Source organism: Empidonax traillii, unplaced genomic scaffold (assembly GCF_003031625.1).
Source record: "Empidonax traillii isolate 1590-97213 ecotype Southwest subspecies unplaced genomic scaffold, ASM303162v1 scaffold349:size579689, whole genome shotgun sequence".
Taxonomy (NCBI): Eukaryota; Metazoa; Chordata; class Aves; order Passeriformes; family Tyrannidae; genus Empidonax; species Empidonax traillii.
Window position 1 is genome coordinate 490,597 of NW_020955542.1, and position 17,370 is coordinate 507,966.

Here is a 17,370-nt window from a genome sequence, read left to right on the forward strand (position 1 = left end):
CTCAGAACAATATACATATATTACTACTTGTTTGTAGTGCTTAGGTAATGAGTCCCCTTTGTATTAGATAACCTATATAATTCAGCATCTAGGCCCTCCATAACGTCAATTATCTCCTCATAGCTAAATGTACATTCCATTAAAACAAGATTTACAGCCTTTACAATACTTCTTAGGGTTGAACATGGAGATTTTGTGGATTTAAAGAAGCAGAGATGGGAGTTAGCATTTGTTAAAGAAGCAATGAATTAAAACAAAAATGCTATTTCATTTACTAAATATGAATAGGCACCTAATACCCTTAAGAAATAGTTGCAGTAAAACAAACTGAAGTACTCCTGAGGAAAAAAAAGACAGGAAAATTTGTTTTCACCCTTTGGCTTCTTTTATTGTTTCCTAATTTACTTTTTATTTTTCCATTATATGACATGGTCAATTTCCTTTATGTATCCTTCTTTTAGTTCCTATTCAGATTACTGAGAATTCTTGATTGTAAGATGAGAAAATGGCATCTTAGAAAAGTCTGTGGGAAAAAAAAAATATCCCAGCACTTGCCAGTTTTCAAACAAAGCTGGTTACAGGAAACCGATTTAAAGGGAAGCTGCTGGCATATTTCATATGTTGTCGAAAAGATTGACATTATTTCAAATGCATTTGAATACCTAATGCTAAGAAAAGGCCTAAAAGTGTCCTTTAGCAGTACAATGGTTTTTCATGAGTGCTGTAAACGTGATCTTATATATTAAACCATCAGCCATGGGTAGTCCTATGGTCTTTTAATCTCACAAGTGGATATGTTGCCCCCCTTTATTGCATTCCCCATTTTCTCTGATAGTTTTCACTATTTTATACATCAGGTTTGTAAAACATCATTTCAGTCTGCTAGCTGATGCCTTAGGTTCAGAGAAACTATCTAAAAGACACAAAGCTGTTTAGATGCTAAAGGTGGAGTCAGTTGAAACTTGTATCACAAAGGGCTAATTTAAAAGTTAACTCATTCGTTATTGATCTTTTAATATTGATTTTCCTGTTTGCTCCTCGCTTTTCACACTTCTCCCTTTCTCTGCTTTATAAATTGCCTTTGTATTTTAGATTTAACACCAATTAGGAGAAGGTGTTCAATGATGACAAATCTTCCATTGAAATAGTGCTTCTGGGTCAAAATCCCTGTGTCATGAGTTCCCACTTTTACTATGCATTTTCCTTTCCTTTTTTTCATTAAGTAAAAGTATTTCTTATACTTCTGTAGTCTGAACTTCCAGGAAGCCAGAAGCTCTTTTAAGGAACGAGAAATTGGACATCCAGAAGGAAGTTGCCCAAAATGCCTATTGACATTTTATACCTAAAAATATAATATTGCCATTTTGTAATGCACTAGAAATTAAACTGCGCTGTGCATTTGGCTCACTTATGTGAATCTGGCAGTACAGATCTGAGGTATGATTAAGTCTCACAGAAAATGGGACCATTGAACATGAACTGCATCTTCAGCCAAAGGTCGCCCGTGTCCATTAAGAAGCAGGAAGCATCTGTTTGTGTTATGCACGGCTGTAGTCTGCCTGCAGCCTCCTTCTTTTTTGTAACTATAAATGCCAGAGAGGACATATAATATGCTTCTGGGGAAAGTTTAATGAAAAAAAGAACAAATTACAACTTGCTGCATTCATGCAAGTCTAGTTAAGGTCCTTGTTAGTGACAACATGGTATAGTTTATCTGGAAAAATTCAAGGTCTGCATTGGTGATTATCACAGCTACTTTGAATTCATAGCAGAGCAATTCAAATCAGAGTTTGACGAGGTTTATCAAGTTGATATCTCTAAGACTTTCAAGGATTTATGCTCTTTGTTCTTCGAATTCTGAAAGGATTGGCTGTAGACAGACAGCATGACAGTCTAAATTCTCAGCTATGTGATTGGTAATTAATCTCTTTGGTTTTCCATTCATTTAATAAAATAGTTCATTCAACAAAATAGATATTTATTATTACAAGAATGATAAACAGAGGATTTGCAGTTCTGCCTAATAGAAAAGGAAGACTGCTGAAATGGTTTCAGAAAATAAAATGGTCTCCCCAAAGTGGGACAGCACTTAATCCACCAAAACTGGAATTTGACACAGAAAGAACAGCACAGTTTAGCACAGAAAGAATTAGCAGTACATTGCTAAAAGTAGTGTAATATTAATATATTTTAATATTAGTGCCAATGAGTGCTACTGTAGATATTTTCCAACAGGTAGAAAATGCTCTCAAGAATGTTTGTATTGCTAATCAAAATCAGTGCTGGGAATGAGAGGGTCTTGGGTGTGTAGGTTCTCTTGGCGTAAAGCTTCTTGCATAATCTCTGTAGAGAGCTTGCAATCTCACTAGTCAAGGTAGAAACAGGATGGGAAAAGCTGTAAAACATACAGGCAGCGTGTGGGAGAAGAACAGTGCATGAAGTCGTGATTTGATGATGGCACTGGAGGAAATAGGCTTTCAAAAGGCAAGGTAGAAAAAGAGAACAGGGTCTTGTATGGGAGGAAGCAGGATTCTGTTACTGAGAAGTAACGTCTCTCAGTTAGTTCTTTCTTCAGACACCCTTATTTTTCCATCCACCTCTTAAAAACATTTAATTTTTGTTTCCTTGTCACATTCTTTCATTTACTCACCTCATCCTGAGATTCCCCATTTCCAGATGATGACAGGCTGCGTGACCCCTCATGTTGTGTTCTTTCATCTAAATCTTCATCTCTTCTTGACTGAGATGTGCTTCAGGTTGGCTGAGCTTTACAAGAGACAACGGCTGTTTATCTGAGTGTAGAATCAGAGGTGCGTAGGTTGTGAGACTGCAGGCGACTTGCTAAGTCATAAAACACCAACTTTAGCTACCAGTTGATGCTAACTTTATGAACTGTTGGTGATAGTCCCCATCACCCTTAGGAGGATGTGCTGCAAGACTCTCTTGAGCCCTTTCTTTAGATGAGGCAGTGTGGGGATGGATTCACTGTGTTAACTCAGGGGATGGATAGAGGAGTTGTGCTTGTTTTTCATCTTCAGTGCTTGTTGCCATCAAAAGAAAATTAAGATGAAGAGAGGTGTAAAGAGTAAGTAAGAGGTGTAAAGTTCCTTTGGGTTTGGTGTTTAAAAGTAGTCACTGTCATTGGACTGGCAGTGGTGATCCACACCCAGACTTGGATCCTACTTCACATTTCTGTCTTTTTTATTGAGACTGTCAGTCCTTCTGAAATGGAGGTAGCAGCGCTTCCAAACAGCCCAGGTAGTTCAGGAAGGGTAGAACTCTCGATATTGTATGTGTTCAGCACATGTTTATTCTATTATAAACATATGTAAGTAAATGTTCTTGCTAACTTGGATAATTTAAAGTGATAATATGGCTTATAAAACCTCTTCAGCAGAAATATGTGTATGTGAGATATTTTTGCATACCCAGTAAAGCATCGACTATGAATCGATATAGTTCACAGAACAGATCCACACTGCAGACACCTGTGAAGCATTTGGCCCTTGTCTGGGTGATCTGTCAAACTACATATAACGATATATTTTTTTCACTATGCAACACTAAATCTTTCCAGTATTTAATGCCATTCTCTTTAATGTCAGCTAGTCTTATAAGGAGACTTGTAAACTCGTGTTCTCAATTATGGCATTTTAATTTAATAATAATTCAATTAAAGGTGTGTTTTTTATGGAGCATCCACGCTACCTTTATTGGTATTATTAGGTAACCATCATAATAACAAGGAGTAATTATTTAAATATTCATTAAAAATCAAGTGGTGGAGAAGAGAATAATATTGGCAGAAAGATTGTAGGAACCTGATACATGTCTGTTCCTGAGCACTACTAAAAGGTGTCCTTCCTTTGCAAGTTTCTACTTTTTCTGAACTTCTAAAGGTGCAGTAAACCAGCATTAAAATTCCTTAACGTTTTTATTACTACTGTTGTGACTTTGTAAAAGGGAACCAGAAATATTATCTGGAAAGTATTGCTAGAGGTAAAGAATGCCAGTGGTTATATGGACCTGCCTGCGGGTCCTCACCACAGTCCTGGCGGGGGTTATGGGTGGGTGAATAAAAAGAGGGGGAATTCATTCTCTGTTACAGCTAATGGAATTATTCAGGCATGCTGAGGGGAGGATTCATAAGGCACTGGATGTCACTGTAGCTCAGCAGAAAATAATGAATTCTCAACAGTTCTTATCTGACACTGATTATTGTTTGATGGTATCCAGAATAACTGAGGAAATTTTAAGGGAAATTTTTATCTCCAGGGCAAAGATGCTCAGCATTCAGGGTATATAGAAAGTCATGTAGCAACTGGGCAAGGAAGATCTGCGTATCACTAAATGATACAAGTCAGACTGCAGAGGACAGATTAAGTCGGGGATTCAGGCTGCCTGGTGCAGTAAGGTGGATATCCACAGACCCAGGCTACTCTTGTTCTGGGGGGGCAAACTGACATGTCTTTTCTCACTGCCCCCTCTAAGGGCAGAATCTGGGAGGCAGGATCTGAATTTCGCTTTGTTTTGTGCTCTTCATGAAAGAGAAAAAAGCTCATTATTGCTTTGACATTTTGAATGGAACATAATCTGTCATGCAGTAATGGAGGGAACACATTTTAATATTTCTGGAAAAGACCATCTTTTGTCATAATATGCAGAAAAGGCAAGAGTGTTCAATAAGTTCATAGTTTATAATTACCTGCTTTGGCAGAAGACACTGGAGAGATTTTTAATCTCCCAGATAAAAATGTAACAAGATCTAATGGTTGGGCGTTGAACTCAGCAATTTGAATTGGAAAGAAGAGAGGGGTTTTTTTAGAACTGAAAATAGTCAACCATGGCCACAGACTATTCCAATACAAAGTGAATTCTCTCTCACTTGACATTTCCAAATCAAAACTGGAGAAGGAGTTGCTAAAAGACATGAAGTAGTTCAACTGCAAATCTCTGGGTTGGATGATATCTATATGTGAGGAGCTTACTAAATTGTTTCTTATGTTTTGTATGTACATCTAGGTAGGACAATATATTATGATCTTAAATTGCAGGAAGAAAGATTAGGCACTTGGGGAACCTTCATGACTGTAGAGGAGAGAAGGAACAAGGTTGACTTTGGAAAGGTTGTAGAATCTCCATTTGGTGGCCTTTGAAGTGGGATAACGGAGCATCTGCCATAGATATGAACAGATGCATAAATACGGAGATGTTGTGACAGGATAAGGGGGAATGGGTTCAAACTAAAAGAGGGTAAGTTTAGGTTAGATATTAGGAAAAAATTCTTTACTGTGAGGGTAGTGAGGCACTGAAACAAGTTACCCACAGTAGCTGTGAATGCTGTATCCCTTGAAGTGTTCAAGGCAAGGCTGGATGGAGCTTAGAGCAACCTGGTCTAGTGGAAGGTGTCCCTGTCCATGGCAGGGAGTTGGAACAAGATGATCTTTAAGGTTTTTTTCCAACCCAAACCATTCTGCGATTCTGTGATCCCTTGGGTCAGGAACTGGACAAGGGCAAACCCTAAGTTTATCCTAGTACTCTCATTCTTTATTTTCATGATTCTTCCTGGCCCTCAGATCAGTATTTCGAAATCTATACACCTGTGTGTCAGTAGGATTCAGCCCTACAAACCTCTCATTGTCTGAATGTGGCAGTGCTCTTTTGGCTTTACTGCAACTGTGAAACTACAATTGATTGCTCAAGAGTTGTGACCTGGATGTCTCATGTCTGTATGGTAGATACACCATATCTACCAACTACTGTAAAGATAAAGAATTATACTTGAACTATGAGCCCTGAGATTCATGCCTAGTTACAGACTGTAGCATTGAAACCATGTGCAATTCATTGAACAGTAATAATGAAGTCTTGGCTTGTGTTTAACTCTAAGCACATGAATAATTTCATCACTATCCAACAGAGCACTTCAGCCTATGCTTAAGTTTCACTGATGTTGATTACTCACATGGTCAAAGTCAAGCACATGCTAAAGTGATAAAGACTGCATATGGCAAAGACTATATAGCTAGTTGTCATAAAGAGGATATTTAAACAGACTTCAGTGCAGGTGGCAAGGGATTAAGATAGCCATATATCAAAAGTAGACTTATAACAAAGAGTTTTATAGTGTAGGTACACTGCATTATTAAATATAAGGATCATTCTTGAGCAATATGTGGCTGTTTCTGGGCATGTTTAAAATATTTAGCAAGTTTTTGAATATAAAAATGTTTGGACTGGATCTTCAAAGATTTTTGACATTGTTCTGTTCTTAAAAGTGAGCATCTACACTGCTCAGGGCAATTTTTAGGCAAGATAACCATGAAGTGATAGTAAGGAAATTAAATTTTTTTTTTTTTGAACAGGGAGTCTGGGGAGAGTCTTTGAGGGTTGTGAAAGTTTTTTAAAAAATAAAATTTATCTATATATGCAGACATATACACATAAACACTCATGAAGCAATCAGAGATTGGTAGCCAGGTAGCCTGCAGTCAATTTTGTTGTTGTGTTGGGGTCTCCTTAAGAGGAGTCTTAAGGAGCATAAAAGCTAAACAACAGAAAGGAAGAGAAGACTTATGACTGCTAGCTTGTAAGTCTTAGATCACTAATAGCACTAATTTGCTGTTTGAAAGAAAACAAAAAAGGATGGGATTTACTTTCCTCTCTTCATTTCGTGGAGGTGAAATTTTGGAGAACAAAACAAACTAAAACATCTTAATTCCATGTAACATGTAATAGCAAGCATCCAGCCAGCTGCCATTTTGAGGGTAATTTTTTTAATCAGCCATTTCAGTTTTAGATTGGCCTTGATCCTCAGCCTGCTGAGGAATTTTTCTTCTTACGTATGTGCCTTTGCTCAAGTAAACGTGTTGCTGTTCTTGTTGTCTAATACACAGCTGCTTTCTTCCTCCTGTCAGTTCTTGAGCTAAGCAGAGAGAATGCATGCACACAACACAGACACTCACACACTTAATTTTTTTAAAGGAAAAAAGCCCCACAACAAAAAAGAATGCATGCTGTGACTTTAAAAATGAAATAATCGAACAGCTGTGGGTAATAAATCGATTAATTAGAGTGGATAAAGTGAAGGTGAAGGGTGCAGAGCACTCTTTAATTTGAAGATATACGACCTTGTAAGATGCTGCACTTCATTTGCTATTAGATCACACTTTGGAAGGGGCTTTATTAAAATCTATTCTAGGGTGAGCTGAGGTAAAACATATTGTTTAAAAAAGCTTTTGACAGAGTATGTTATATACTTTAGTCTGCTTCAGTGATTTCTGTCACTTTTTATACTACACATGTTGCTGTGCAAGAAAAGTTAAAGGTCTAGACATTTTCATCATATTTCTGTAAGAAACAGAAATTTAAATATTTGAAGTAATAATGGGTTTGTTGCTTTGGCTGCAAAGCTGACATAAAACTTCCTAACTGCCTCAGTGCTGAGTAGATTTTTAAGGGATAATGTATCAGTTTCTTTCCATGTTTGTATGTGGCTTTCATTAATGTCAATAGCAGTTACGCGCCCTTTTTTCAAGCCGAGTGCAGTTCTCAAACTTGTGTTTTTTCGAACAGAGATTGTTAGAGATTAATCAAAGCAACTGCATCTGTCTACAGACACAGCATGCGGAGCTGGGGCACAGGGGCCATGTCAGCCAGGCACAAATGCCCACTGTATTGTATACATTTTTTCTTGGCTGTGAAGAGATGGCTTCCCTGAAATCATGGTTTGAAGCTGCTGTCCACAGCAATAGCCCTGCTAAATCAATAGAAGCGTGAGGAGTTGCATCACATTTATCACCTGCCTTTTTAAATAAGTCTCAATCTGATACATTCTTTTTCCTTTATGCTGTTATGGATGTATATTGGGTGATAAGATTAGATAAACTGACAGGCTGATAGGTAGGCAGATAATCTTCTAGCCTCCTTGTCTAAGGTTTTGTAGATTTTGTTAGCAGCAGCCGTTCCTGCAACAGCCAGAAGAGGGGAATTCAGTCAGCAGCAATCCCGCTTCTCCTGGTGTGCCTGAGTTTAACTTTTTTTTTTTTTTTTTGGTCTGCTATGAGTCATTCCCCCTTACAAGGTAGTTTCAATAATACGGTTCTGTTCACCTTATAAACTCTTTCATTTTCAAGCTCATGCAACAGGCTTTTGTGAATGGCAGCGTCCCTGTCTAGAAAAGGGTCTGTGTAGTTCAGCTTTGGATCTGAGCTCCTGTGGAGCGGCTGAATCAGGCATTGCTTGGGTCCTTGCACTGTCACAGGTCAGGCAGGAAGCTTGGTTCAGCTACAGAACTATCAGGAAGTTCAGTGCCTTTAGGTGCAGTGGGGCCATGGCTAGCCAAAATATGTGCTTTCATAAACAAACAAACAAACAAACAAGCAAGAAATTAATTCTAGGTTTTCCAAAAGGGGCAGTTATTTTTTCAGGAAACTCTCCCCTCATTTAATAACAAACAACAAAACAAATCCTGGACTGTGAATTTCAAGTTGACACATATTTATGAATTTATCAGAGTCTTGCAGAGACATTGAAAAAAGGAGGGGACTCGGAGAAAAGTGCTTTTTGAAGATAGCACATAGTTTATATTGTGCCCAGGACTGGAATTTTCTAGCTAGCAAAATTATGACTGTGGTGCAGACTTGTCCACACCTGTCCTTTATGTAAAGCTGAATCAAGGTTAAAGGAATGCTTTCCACCTTTATGCAGCCGTTCAAAGAGGCTAGAAAAGCAAACAGAACAATGTTTTTGGCTCTGGTGAGCATTTCTGCATTGGAGGGCAGGCTCAGGCTCAGAAATTTTTGGGACCCAGTTCAAGCACGGCCCGACATTTGTTACTGTTAATTGCAAGTGTGCTGTCGGCTTTGATTACCGGATGTTTCATTTGAGTGGCTTCTTGGTGTTTTGGCAAAAAGAATGTCAAAGTGGTTTATGCAAGGGTATGTTTTCCAAGCTCCTGTTGACATGAATAGGACTTGTGTGGCTAAATACCTACATAGTATTTTAAAAATGGAAGTGCTGGCATGACTGAAGCATGTATAAATTATATTCAGCAAGATCTCAGGGGACTGCTGCATGAAGAATATAAAATGAAAGAATGAAAATGACACTGAAGCTCCTTGCAGGTGCCTTGTAAAACCTACCACGCTGCATTTTGCTTGGTTTTTGTCCATAGTCATAAATCCCTTGAAACAAATTCCTTTTTGTGAAATAAACACATGAAAGGATTTGGATCCTTACACGTCATGAAGGAAGGTTTTATTTGCAAGTTAGAGGATGTCGATGTATATAGCACAAATGCGTACGTGTGATATTTGTCATACATGTTAGGTGAATAAGTGTGGTGAGTAAATGTGCTGTTCAACAATTTATATCAGTCAATACGTTGCAATTAAATCCTTCTTTCAGAAATGCCAAGAAGGAAATGTGTTAGCAAAATAAAGTGCATGCCAACTGTATTTAAATGTTCTCCACTGTATTATTTTTTAAGTGTTCTTTCTGTTTTTTCTTTTATAGGTAAAGATGAGCCTTCAAGCTATATTTGCACAACATGCAAGCAGCCTTTTAATAGCGCTTGGTTCTTGCTTCAGCATGCCCAGAACACACATGGATTCCGCATCTACCTGGAAACAAGCCCTTCAAACAGTTCCCTTACTCCACGCATCACCATCCCTCCTCCTCTGGGACCGGAGACTGTTGCACAGTCCCCGCTGATGAATTTTCTTGGAGACAACAACCCTTTTAATCTTTTGCGGATGACAGGACCCATCTTGCGTGAACACCCTGGCTTTGGTGAGGGTCGGCTCCCAAACACACCTCCACTGTTCAGCCCACCGCCTCGTCATCATCTGGATCCACATCGCCTTAGTGCCGAAGAAATGGGGTTAGTTGCCCAGCATCCCAGTGCCTTTGACAGAGTTATGCGTTTAAACCCCATGGCAATTGAGTCCCCAGCGATGGATTTCTCCAGAAGGCTTCGAGAGCTGGCAGGAAACAGTTCCACCCCTCCGCCAGTCTCACCCAGTCGCACCAACCCTATGCATCGCCTGCTGAATCCTTTCCAGCCAAGTCCTAAATCACCTTTTTTGAGCACCCCGCCACTGCCCCCCATGCCCCCCAGCAGCACTACGCCTCCCCAGCCTCAGGCCAAGAGTAAGTCCTGTGAATTTTGTGGGAAAACATTCAAGTTTCAGAGTAACCTTATTGTGCACCGGCGTAGTCATACAGGAGAAAAGCCCTACAAGTGTCAGCTCTGTGACCATGCTTGCTCCCAGGCCAGCAAGCTAAAACGCCACATGAAAACACATATGCATAAAGCTGGCTCCATGACAGGCAGGTCAGATGATGGACTGTCCACCACTAGTTCCCCCGAGCCAGGCACAAGTGAGCTCACTGGAGAGGGACTGAAATCCAGTGAGGCAGATTTCAGGAACGAGAGCGATCCTTCCCTGGGGCATGACAATGAAGAAGAGGAAGAGGAGGAGGAGGAGGAAGAGGAACTTGAAAATGAGAGCCGGCCAGAGTCAAGCTTCAGTATGGACTCAGAGCTGAGTCGTAACCGAGAAAACGGCTCCAAGTCGCTGCCAGACGAGAAATCCCTCGTCCTGGGAAAAGTCATCGAGAATGTAAGTCTAGGTGCCATTCAGCAATATAATGACATGTTAGCTGAAAAACAGAAGAGGAGTAGCTTCATGAAAAGGTCCTCTGACCAGCGAGACTTGTGTCCTCGAGATCTCTGTCAGAGAGATCCGGGCGATGAAGACTCAGTGGTAGGAGAGCTGGACCGCACTGAGGAAGGTGCGGTCAATGGAAGAAACTTTGGCCCGGGTGAACCCTTCCCAAACTTGTTCCCCCGGAAGCCAACACCTATCACGAGCCCCAGTTTAAACAATTCCTCTAAAAGAATAAAGGTAGAGAAAGATTTGGACTTGCCACCAGCAACGATAATACCTTCCGAAAATGTTTACTCCCAGTGGCTGGTAGGGTATGCAGCATCGCGGCACTTCATGAAGGATCCGTTCCTCGGATTCACAGACTCCCGACAATCCCCCTTCGCGACCTCTTCCGAGCACTCGTCGGAGAACGGGAGCCTGCGTTTCTCCACTCCGCCGGGGGACATGCTGGACGGGGGGCTCTCAGGGCGCAGCGGCACGGCGAGCGGAGGCAGCACCCCCCACATCAGCGGACCCGGCCCTGGGCGACCCAGTTCGAAGGAGGGGCGCAGGAGCGATACATGTGAGTACTGTGGCAAGGTCTTTAAGAACTGCAGCAATTTGACGGTACACCGTCGGAGCCACACTGGAGAGCGGCCTTACAAATGCGAGCTCTGCAACTATGCATGTGCCCAGAGCAGTAAGCTGACGCGCCATATGAAAACGCATGGCCAGATAGGGAAGGAGGTCTACCGCTGCGACATTTGCCAGATGCCCTTCAGTGTTTACAGCACCCTGGAGAAACACATGAAAAAGTGGCATGGAGAACATTTGCTGACAAATGACGTCAAAATTGAGCAGGCAGAAAGAAGCTAAGGCCCCCCCGCCCCCACACCTCCCTCCTGCCCCTCCCCGCCCCCATCTCCACTAGGTTAAATTTCAGGGGTCTAGGTAACATTTTATTTGTACAGTTTAACTATTGCCAACTGAGAAAAGATGACCTAACTTGCCTCCGTAAACATAACTTAGCATAACTATGGTAGGTGCCAGACTTTGGCACTTAAATATAACCTGTGTCTACAAAGTTCTATTAAACCCGAGGGTTGATTAAGGCAGTAAAAATTGTGGAGCCTTTTAACTGTGCAATAATTTCTGTATTTATTGGGTTTTTGTAATTCTTTGGCATGTGCAGGTACTTTTTTTTATTCTTTCTGTTTAAATTTCTTTTAAAATTTTGTTGGGTATCCCTTTTTAATTTTACCCAGTCGTAGCCTGAGATTACTTGCATTGTAGGGGAGAAACATATCTTTTAAAATTATAATTTTTGGGCCGCTGCTTTGTTGAAATTTAAGCTAAGTGTGTGTAATTTCTTGTGAAGAAGCCAGCATGAGAACTGAAATCTTTCTTTCTTCCTTTTTTCTTTCTTTTATTCTTTCTTTTTGTTTTTTAAATTTTTATTTCCCCTTCTTAAATAACCTTGAAGATTAGGGAAAACAAAACTGTACAGCGGATAACAATCTTTAAAATTAGCACTTTCTTTTGAATTTGGATCAAATACATAGCACTGACAATGTCGCTGATGATAGAGGCCTTTTCTAGATGGATTGTAGCGCTAAAGCTATGACAGCAAAAAAGACAAAGGTGCAGAAGGCAGCTACATTCAAAACCCAGAAACATTCTTAATTGTACATTGCTATCTGATAGTTTCTTCTTGCTGTTAAAAGCTATGGCAACATAATGGTGCCAGTTTGTCACTTTTTGGAGTGTTTTTCCCTCCCTCTTCCCCTCCTGTGACTCTTCCCAGAGACAATAAAAGTACATCTTGAGCATTGTAATATTATTTTCAAACCTCAGAGGAGCCAAATGCCATCTTTTTTCTTTTTTTCTTTTTTTCTTTTATTTTTTTCTTTTTAAACCACAAAATCATGAAATTTGAATTCAGGACATCTACTTCAGTCTATTTTTGCTGTAGTTAATTGTTAGAAGATGGGAAAGTGTGATTTTCTCAGTGAAAAGCCTCAACTCATAGGCACTTAGTTTATGAGTAAGAATATTATATGATGTACAGTGATGTTATTAGAAGGAAGACAAAAATAAATCCTGGTTGATTTACCTGTCTTGGCAGGATTCTGCTCCTACTGAAGTCGGTAAGAGTTTTTCCCTTGACTTAATTAGGAACAGAATGGAATTGTATTCAGACAAAAGCATTATGACAGACAAAAAGTAAAGCAAAGGAAAATGCACCTGCTCTACTTTTAAATTCCAAATGTTTTAAAGCCTTTTACAACTAATATTAGCAAACAGTAGACAATTATGGTTAGAGATTTTAATTATGTTGACCCGCACTTTAAAGCTTTTGTTTTGTGGTTAAGAGAAAAATGGCTTCTCAACAAGAAATTACATCATATTCTACTTGGCCCAAAGGTGGGTTAAACTGTAAGGGAACAGCTGAGATTAAGTGTCAGTGTTGCTAAGCATGGCATTCACAATACTGGCACTATAAAGAAAAATAAATAAAAATAATTTATTGGACAGTTTTTCTACTGCCATTCAATTTGACGTGAGTGCCTTGAAAACTGATCTTCCTATTTGAGTCTCTTGAGACAAATGCAAAATGTTTTTGTGAAATGGAAAGACTTTTAAAAAAAAAAAAGTAAAACAAGAAAAGTACATTCTTTAGGGAAAAAAAAAAAGAGCCACATTTACTTAAAAAAAATTACTGGTTGAAGATAGTGGACATGAAAATGCCATAAGACCCAATCAAATGAAGATGTATACCCAGCACAACTTCGGACGTACATTAGCTGAATTATTCTCAGCCTTTTTTTTTTTTCAGGACAACGCTGCTTAGGAAATGGAATGGAAATGATTTACTGCTGAATTAAAACTCAAATGACACAAATTACAAGTTGCTATCATTGAATGAGAAAAAACAATTCAGGAACAACGGCTAATTTTTTTTTAAAAGTTAAATTTAGTGCACTCTGTCTTAAAATACGTTTACAGTATTGAATACATACAAGGGTAAAAAAGAAATTGTGTGTATGTGTGTTTGAGCAATCTTTTTTTTTTTTCAAAGTTTGCTTAATAGGTTATTAAAAAAAATGCCATAATGGCCATGTGTATATTGTTTTCTTTTGGTGACGGGGTTTTAGTATATATTATATATATTAAAATTTCTTGATAACTGTAAAAGTGGACCAGTATTTGTAATAATGGAGAATGCCTGGGCATTTTACAAAACCAGAAAGAAAAAAAAAATTTTCTTTTTTCCTTGAAAATGTTGCAGTAAAATTTAAATGGTGGGTCTATAAATTTGTTCTTGTCACTGTAACTGTAAAGTCTTGAGTTTTAGTAAATTTTTTTCTGCCTTGGGTGTTGAATTTTTATTTCAAAAATTGTATAGAATCTTGTATTCGGGGATTAAAAGGTGATTGCTACACCACGTAGAAAAAGTATGTAGAAAAAAGTGCTTAATATTGTTATTGCTTTGCAGAAAAAAAAAAAAAAATCACGTTTCTGACCTGTACCTATGTTTCTCTTTTTTTCTCCCCTTTGGCCCCCTTCCTTCCCCTTCTGGAATGGATATTGATATTGGTTGATTCATATGATGTAGGCACTTGCTGTATTTTTACTGAAGCTTGTAATTTTTTAACTGTACGCTTGTCCTTTTAAAGGGATTTAATGTACCTTTTTGTTAGTGAATTTGGAAATAAAAATAAAAACAAACAAACAGGCTGCCATAATATATTTTTTTAATTTGGCAGGATAAAATATTGCAAAAATAAAAAAAAAATTTGTATGTGAAGTCCTTATTGTACAGGAAAAAAGGGGGTTGTTAGACGACCTTTGAGTAAAAGAAACAAAACAAAATAATTGCTTTTTTATTTTAAATTTTTTTGTTGTGGTTGTTCACAAATAATTTTAGTTGTATATATATTTTTTTTGTCAGAAATGGCCTACAAAAAAGTGCTGTTCCTACAGGGCTCTAAATAACTTCAAAGCTGCCTGGACCCCTTGCATCAAGGTTTTACCAGGTATGGTTGAACCAGGCTGGATGGTTATTTCCTATTTGTGTGAAATGAAATTCCGTTCCCGGAAAGGTGTCTGGGGTGACATCCCACAGCTTCCCTGCAGATTTGAGAGAGAGAGAGAGGAGATTTCTTCCCCTCCTTGCAAACAAGAAGATGTCCAACACATCTTCCCTCTCCGGCCAACCCCCACTCACTGCTCCTCACACCCTGCCACCGCCCTATGGAAGAAAGTCTTTTTATAGCAAAAAGTGAGAGCTGTTGCATCCACTTTGACATAAAATGGTCTGCTGTTGGTACAGCTGTAATTGGGTTGAAGTAAAATTAGTCCAGGCACAGCCCTCCTCTTCCCTGTCAGAACAGGACCGACTCCGTGTACAGGTCTTGCCAGTCCATGTTATTAGCTGCTTTGCTGCTGTTCACTTCTAAATGTACATTCCATAAATTTCTGAATGTTTGAGGGACTGGGATGAAATCCTGTACCTTTTGATTTCTCTCTTCTTTGCAATCCCTTTTTTTTCTCTCTCTCTCACACTCCCTCTCTTTTGGGTTGAGGGAAAAGAGAGGTGGAAGAAGAGGCATTAATACTTCAGTGAAGGGGAGAAGGGGAAAATGCTCGGTGCTCTCACAGGAAATGGTGGTAAAACTTAAAACAAAAACAACAACCAAAAAAAATATATTGCCATGCCAAATTTTTCTGCTGCTTTCATTCGTGCAGAAACACTGGAGCAATTGGAGAGGCATGGGTGTGACAGGGAGAATTTGGTCCAGCTACCTAACAGATAGATGTATGCCTTCCAGACTTGAATGGTGTATCCTTAAGACTTCCGGAGAAATTCTGGATCTCAATCAAACTGATATAAATCGGGAATTATTCATAACTCTTAGTCCTGGATTACTCCAGCATAAAGGAGGTTGGAATGTGGTCCCTTAAAGGCACATTTTCACTTTTTGGTGAAAATTCAGATCTCTGGAGTTTCGCATAAATCCAGGGTTGTGTCACTGAACTCAGAAGAATCTCTTGTATTTGCATCAGTGCAATGAAGATCAGAAGTTAACTGCACATTTTCAGTCCACAATTCATTAATTTAAGAAATAATTTCACCTCTCATTTTAGTGTAAGATGCTTAGGAGCTCCAGTCTCCCTGTTGTTTTTAATGATCCAGAATAGCAAACACCAGCAGTTGTCTAATTTTGTGACTTAGATCACTGAAAGTAACAGTAAGTCACCCAAAAGCACAAGGGTTGTGTTTCTGCAGACTGTAGTGATACTGAAATGGCCCTCCTTATCTTCTAGCTTAGAAGAGTTGTAGTTTACTAGGCCACAAGCACAATATAACATGGACATAGCTAGAATGCTGCCACAATTATTTTCACACTTTAGGTAGTTTTTCATTATTTTTTTAAGGTTGAATTTATTACTTTCATTGTGTCTAGTCCTGCTGCCTTTGTAGTCCAGAGCAAAACTCCAGTCAACTCCCTTAGCAGCAGGACAGGTCCAGGAACCTGGTTTTAGAAAGAAAAATACCAATTTTTAAGGAAAGGGTAAAAAAAAAAATCAGTATTTCATCCCAGTCCTATGTAAAAGACAGTCCAAGGTTTTGTTTATCACAGGCAAACTCATTTTTATGGTGCTCTTTGTATTTTAGAACTGCAAAGCAAAGTAACGTTGATTTAAGTTGTTTGCATTTGTACCGGCAAGGCAAAATATTTTTATTACCTTTTTCTATTACTTATTGTATGAGCTTTTGTTGTTTACTTGGAGGTTTTGTCTTTTACTACAAGTTTGGAACTATTTATTATTGCTTGGTATTTGTGCTCTGTTTAAAAAACGAGAGCACTTTTTTTTTTTATTATGGATAAAATGTTGAGATGGCTGGAGGTCATTTCAATATGGCTTAGTGAAATATTTATTGTTCCTTTTATTCTCTGTACAAGATTTTTGGCCTCTTTTTTTTCCCCTTATTGTCACAATGTTGAGTTCAGCATGTGTCTACCATTTCATTTGTACGCTCGTTCAAAACAACGTTTGTTCCAGTTTCAAGTTATAAAAATAAATTGGACATTTGACTTGATCTCCAAATCTTGTCTTTCCTGGTTTTTTGAAATTGAGGGATGGGAAGGGGAAAAAAGAAGGGAGTGAGGAGCTGAAGCTTCAGTACAGATGACAGAGGTCATGCCATACTTTCTGTCATTTCTCATGGGAGCCAACCAGGAGAGAATTTTTGTTTGGGGAGGACATGAGAGAACTTGCATGATGCTAAGCAGATGTTCAAGTCCTGTTTAGTTCCCTTTGACTTAAATATGATGTAAGGTATTTCCTGAGTAGGGGACTTGAGAGAAAATGGTAGAATAATGCTTGAAGCAGTCACATTTCTCGTGTGAAATTATGTTATGTTTGGAGCCATTAGCTCAAGTTTCTGAAGGCGGGGAGAACTGCTTTGCTCTTGTGTTTCTTTCTGTCCCTCCCCACCAACTTAACTCTGTGGTCTGTGCATTAAAGTTTGTTAATGTGTTCTGCTGCTTGGATGCCAATGCAAACAGGGAGAACACTTAACAGTTCAACGAGGACCTCAATGTGGGCCACAAACCGTATTATGCGAGAAGCACCCAAAATATAACTGCAGCTAAACATCTGCTCCTCCTCCTCAGCTAGGGACAAAGGTGTGCACGGTCAAAGGCAGAAT

General features: G+C 39.0%; 1 protein-coding gene across 2 annotated transcripts in view; it reads left to right on the plus strand.

Annotated features, from left to right (window-relative positions):
* The window catches only part of BCL11B (BCL11B, BAF complex component), a 97,174-nt gene extending 80,408 nt beyond the window's left edge, over positions 1-16,766 (plus strand). For both annotated transcript variants that reach the window (XM_027892398.1, XM_027892399.1), the window contains one exon: positions 9,517-16,766. In XM_027892398.1, coding sequence (XP_027748199.1) covers positions 9,517-11,528 — 2,012 coding nt within the window. In that variant the 3' untranslated portion in view covers positions 11,529-16,766. The remainder of the gene's footprint in view (positions 1-9,516) is intronic.
* The last annotated feature ends 604 nt before the right edge of the window (positions 16,767-17,370 follow it).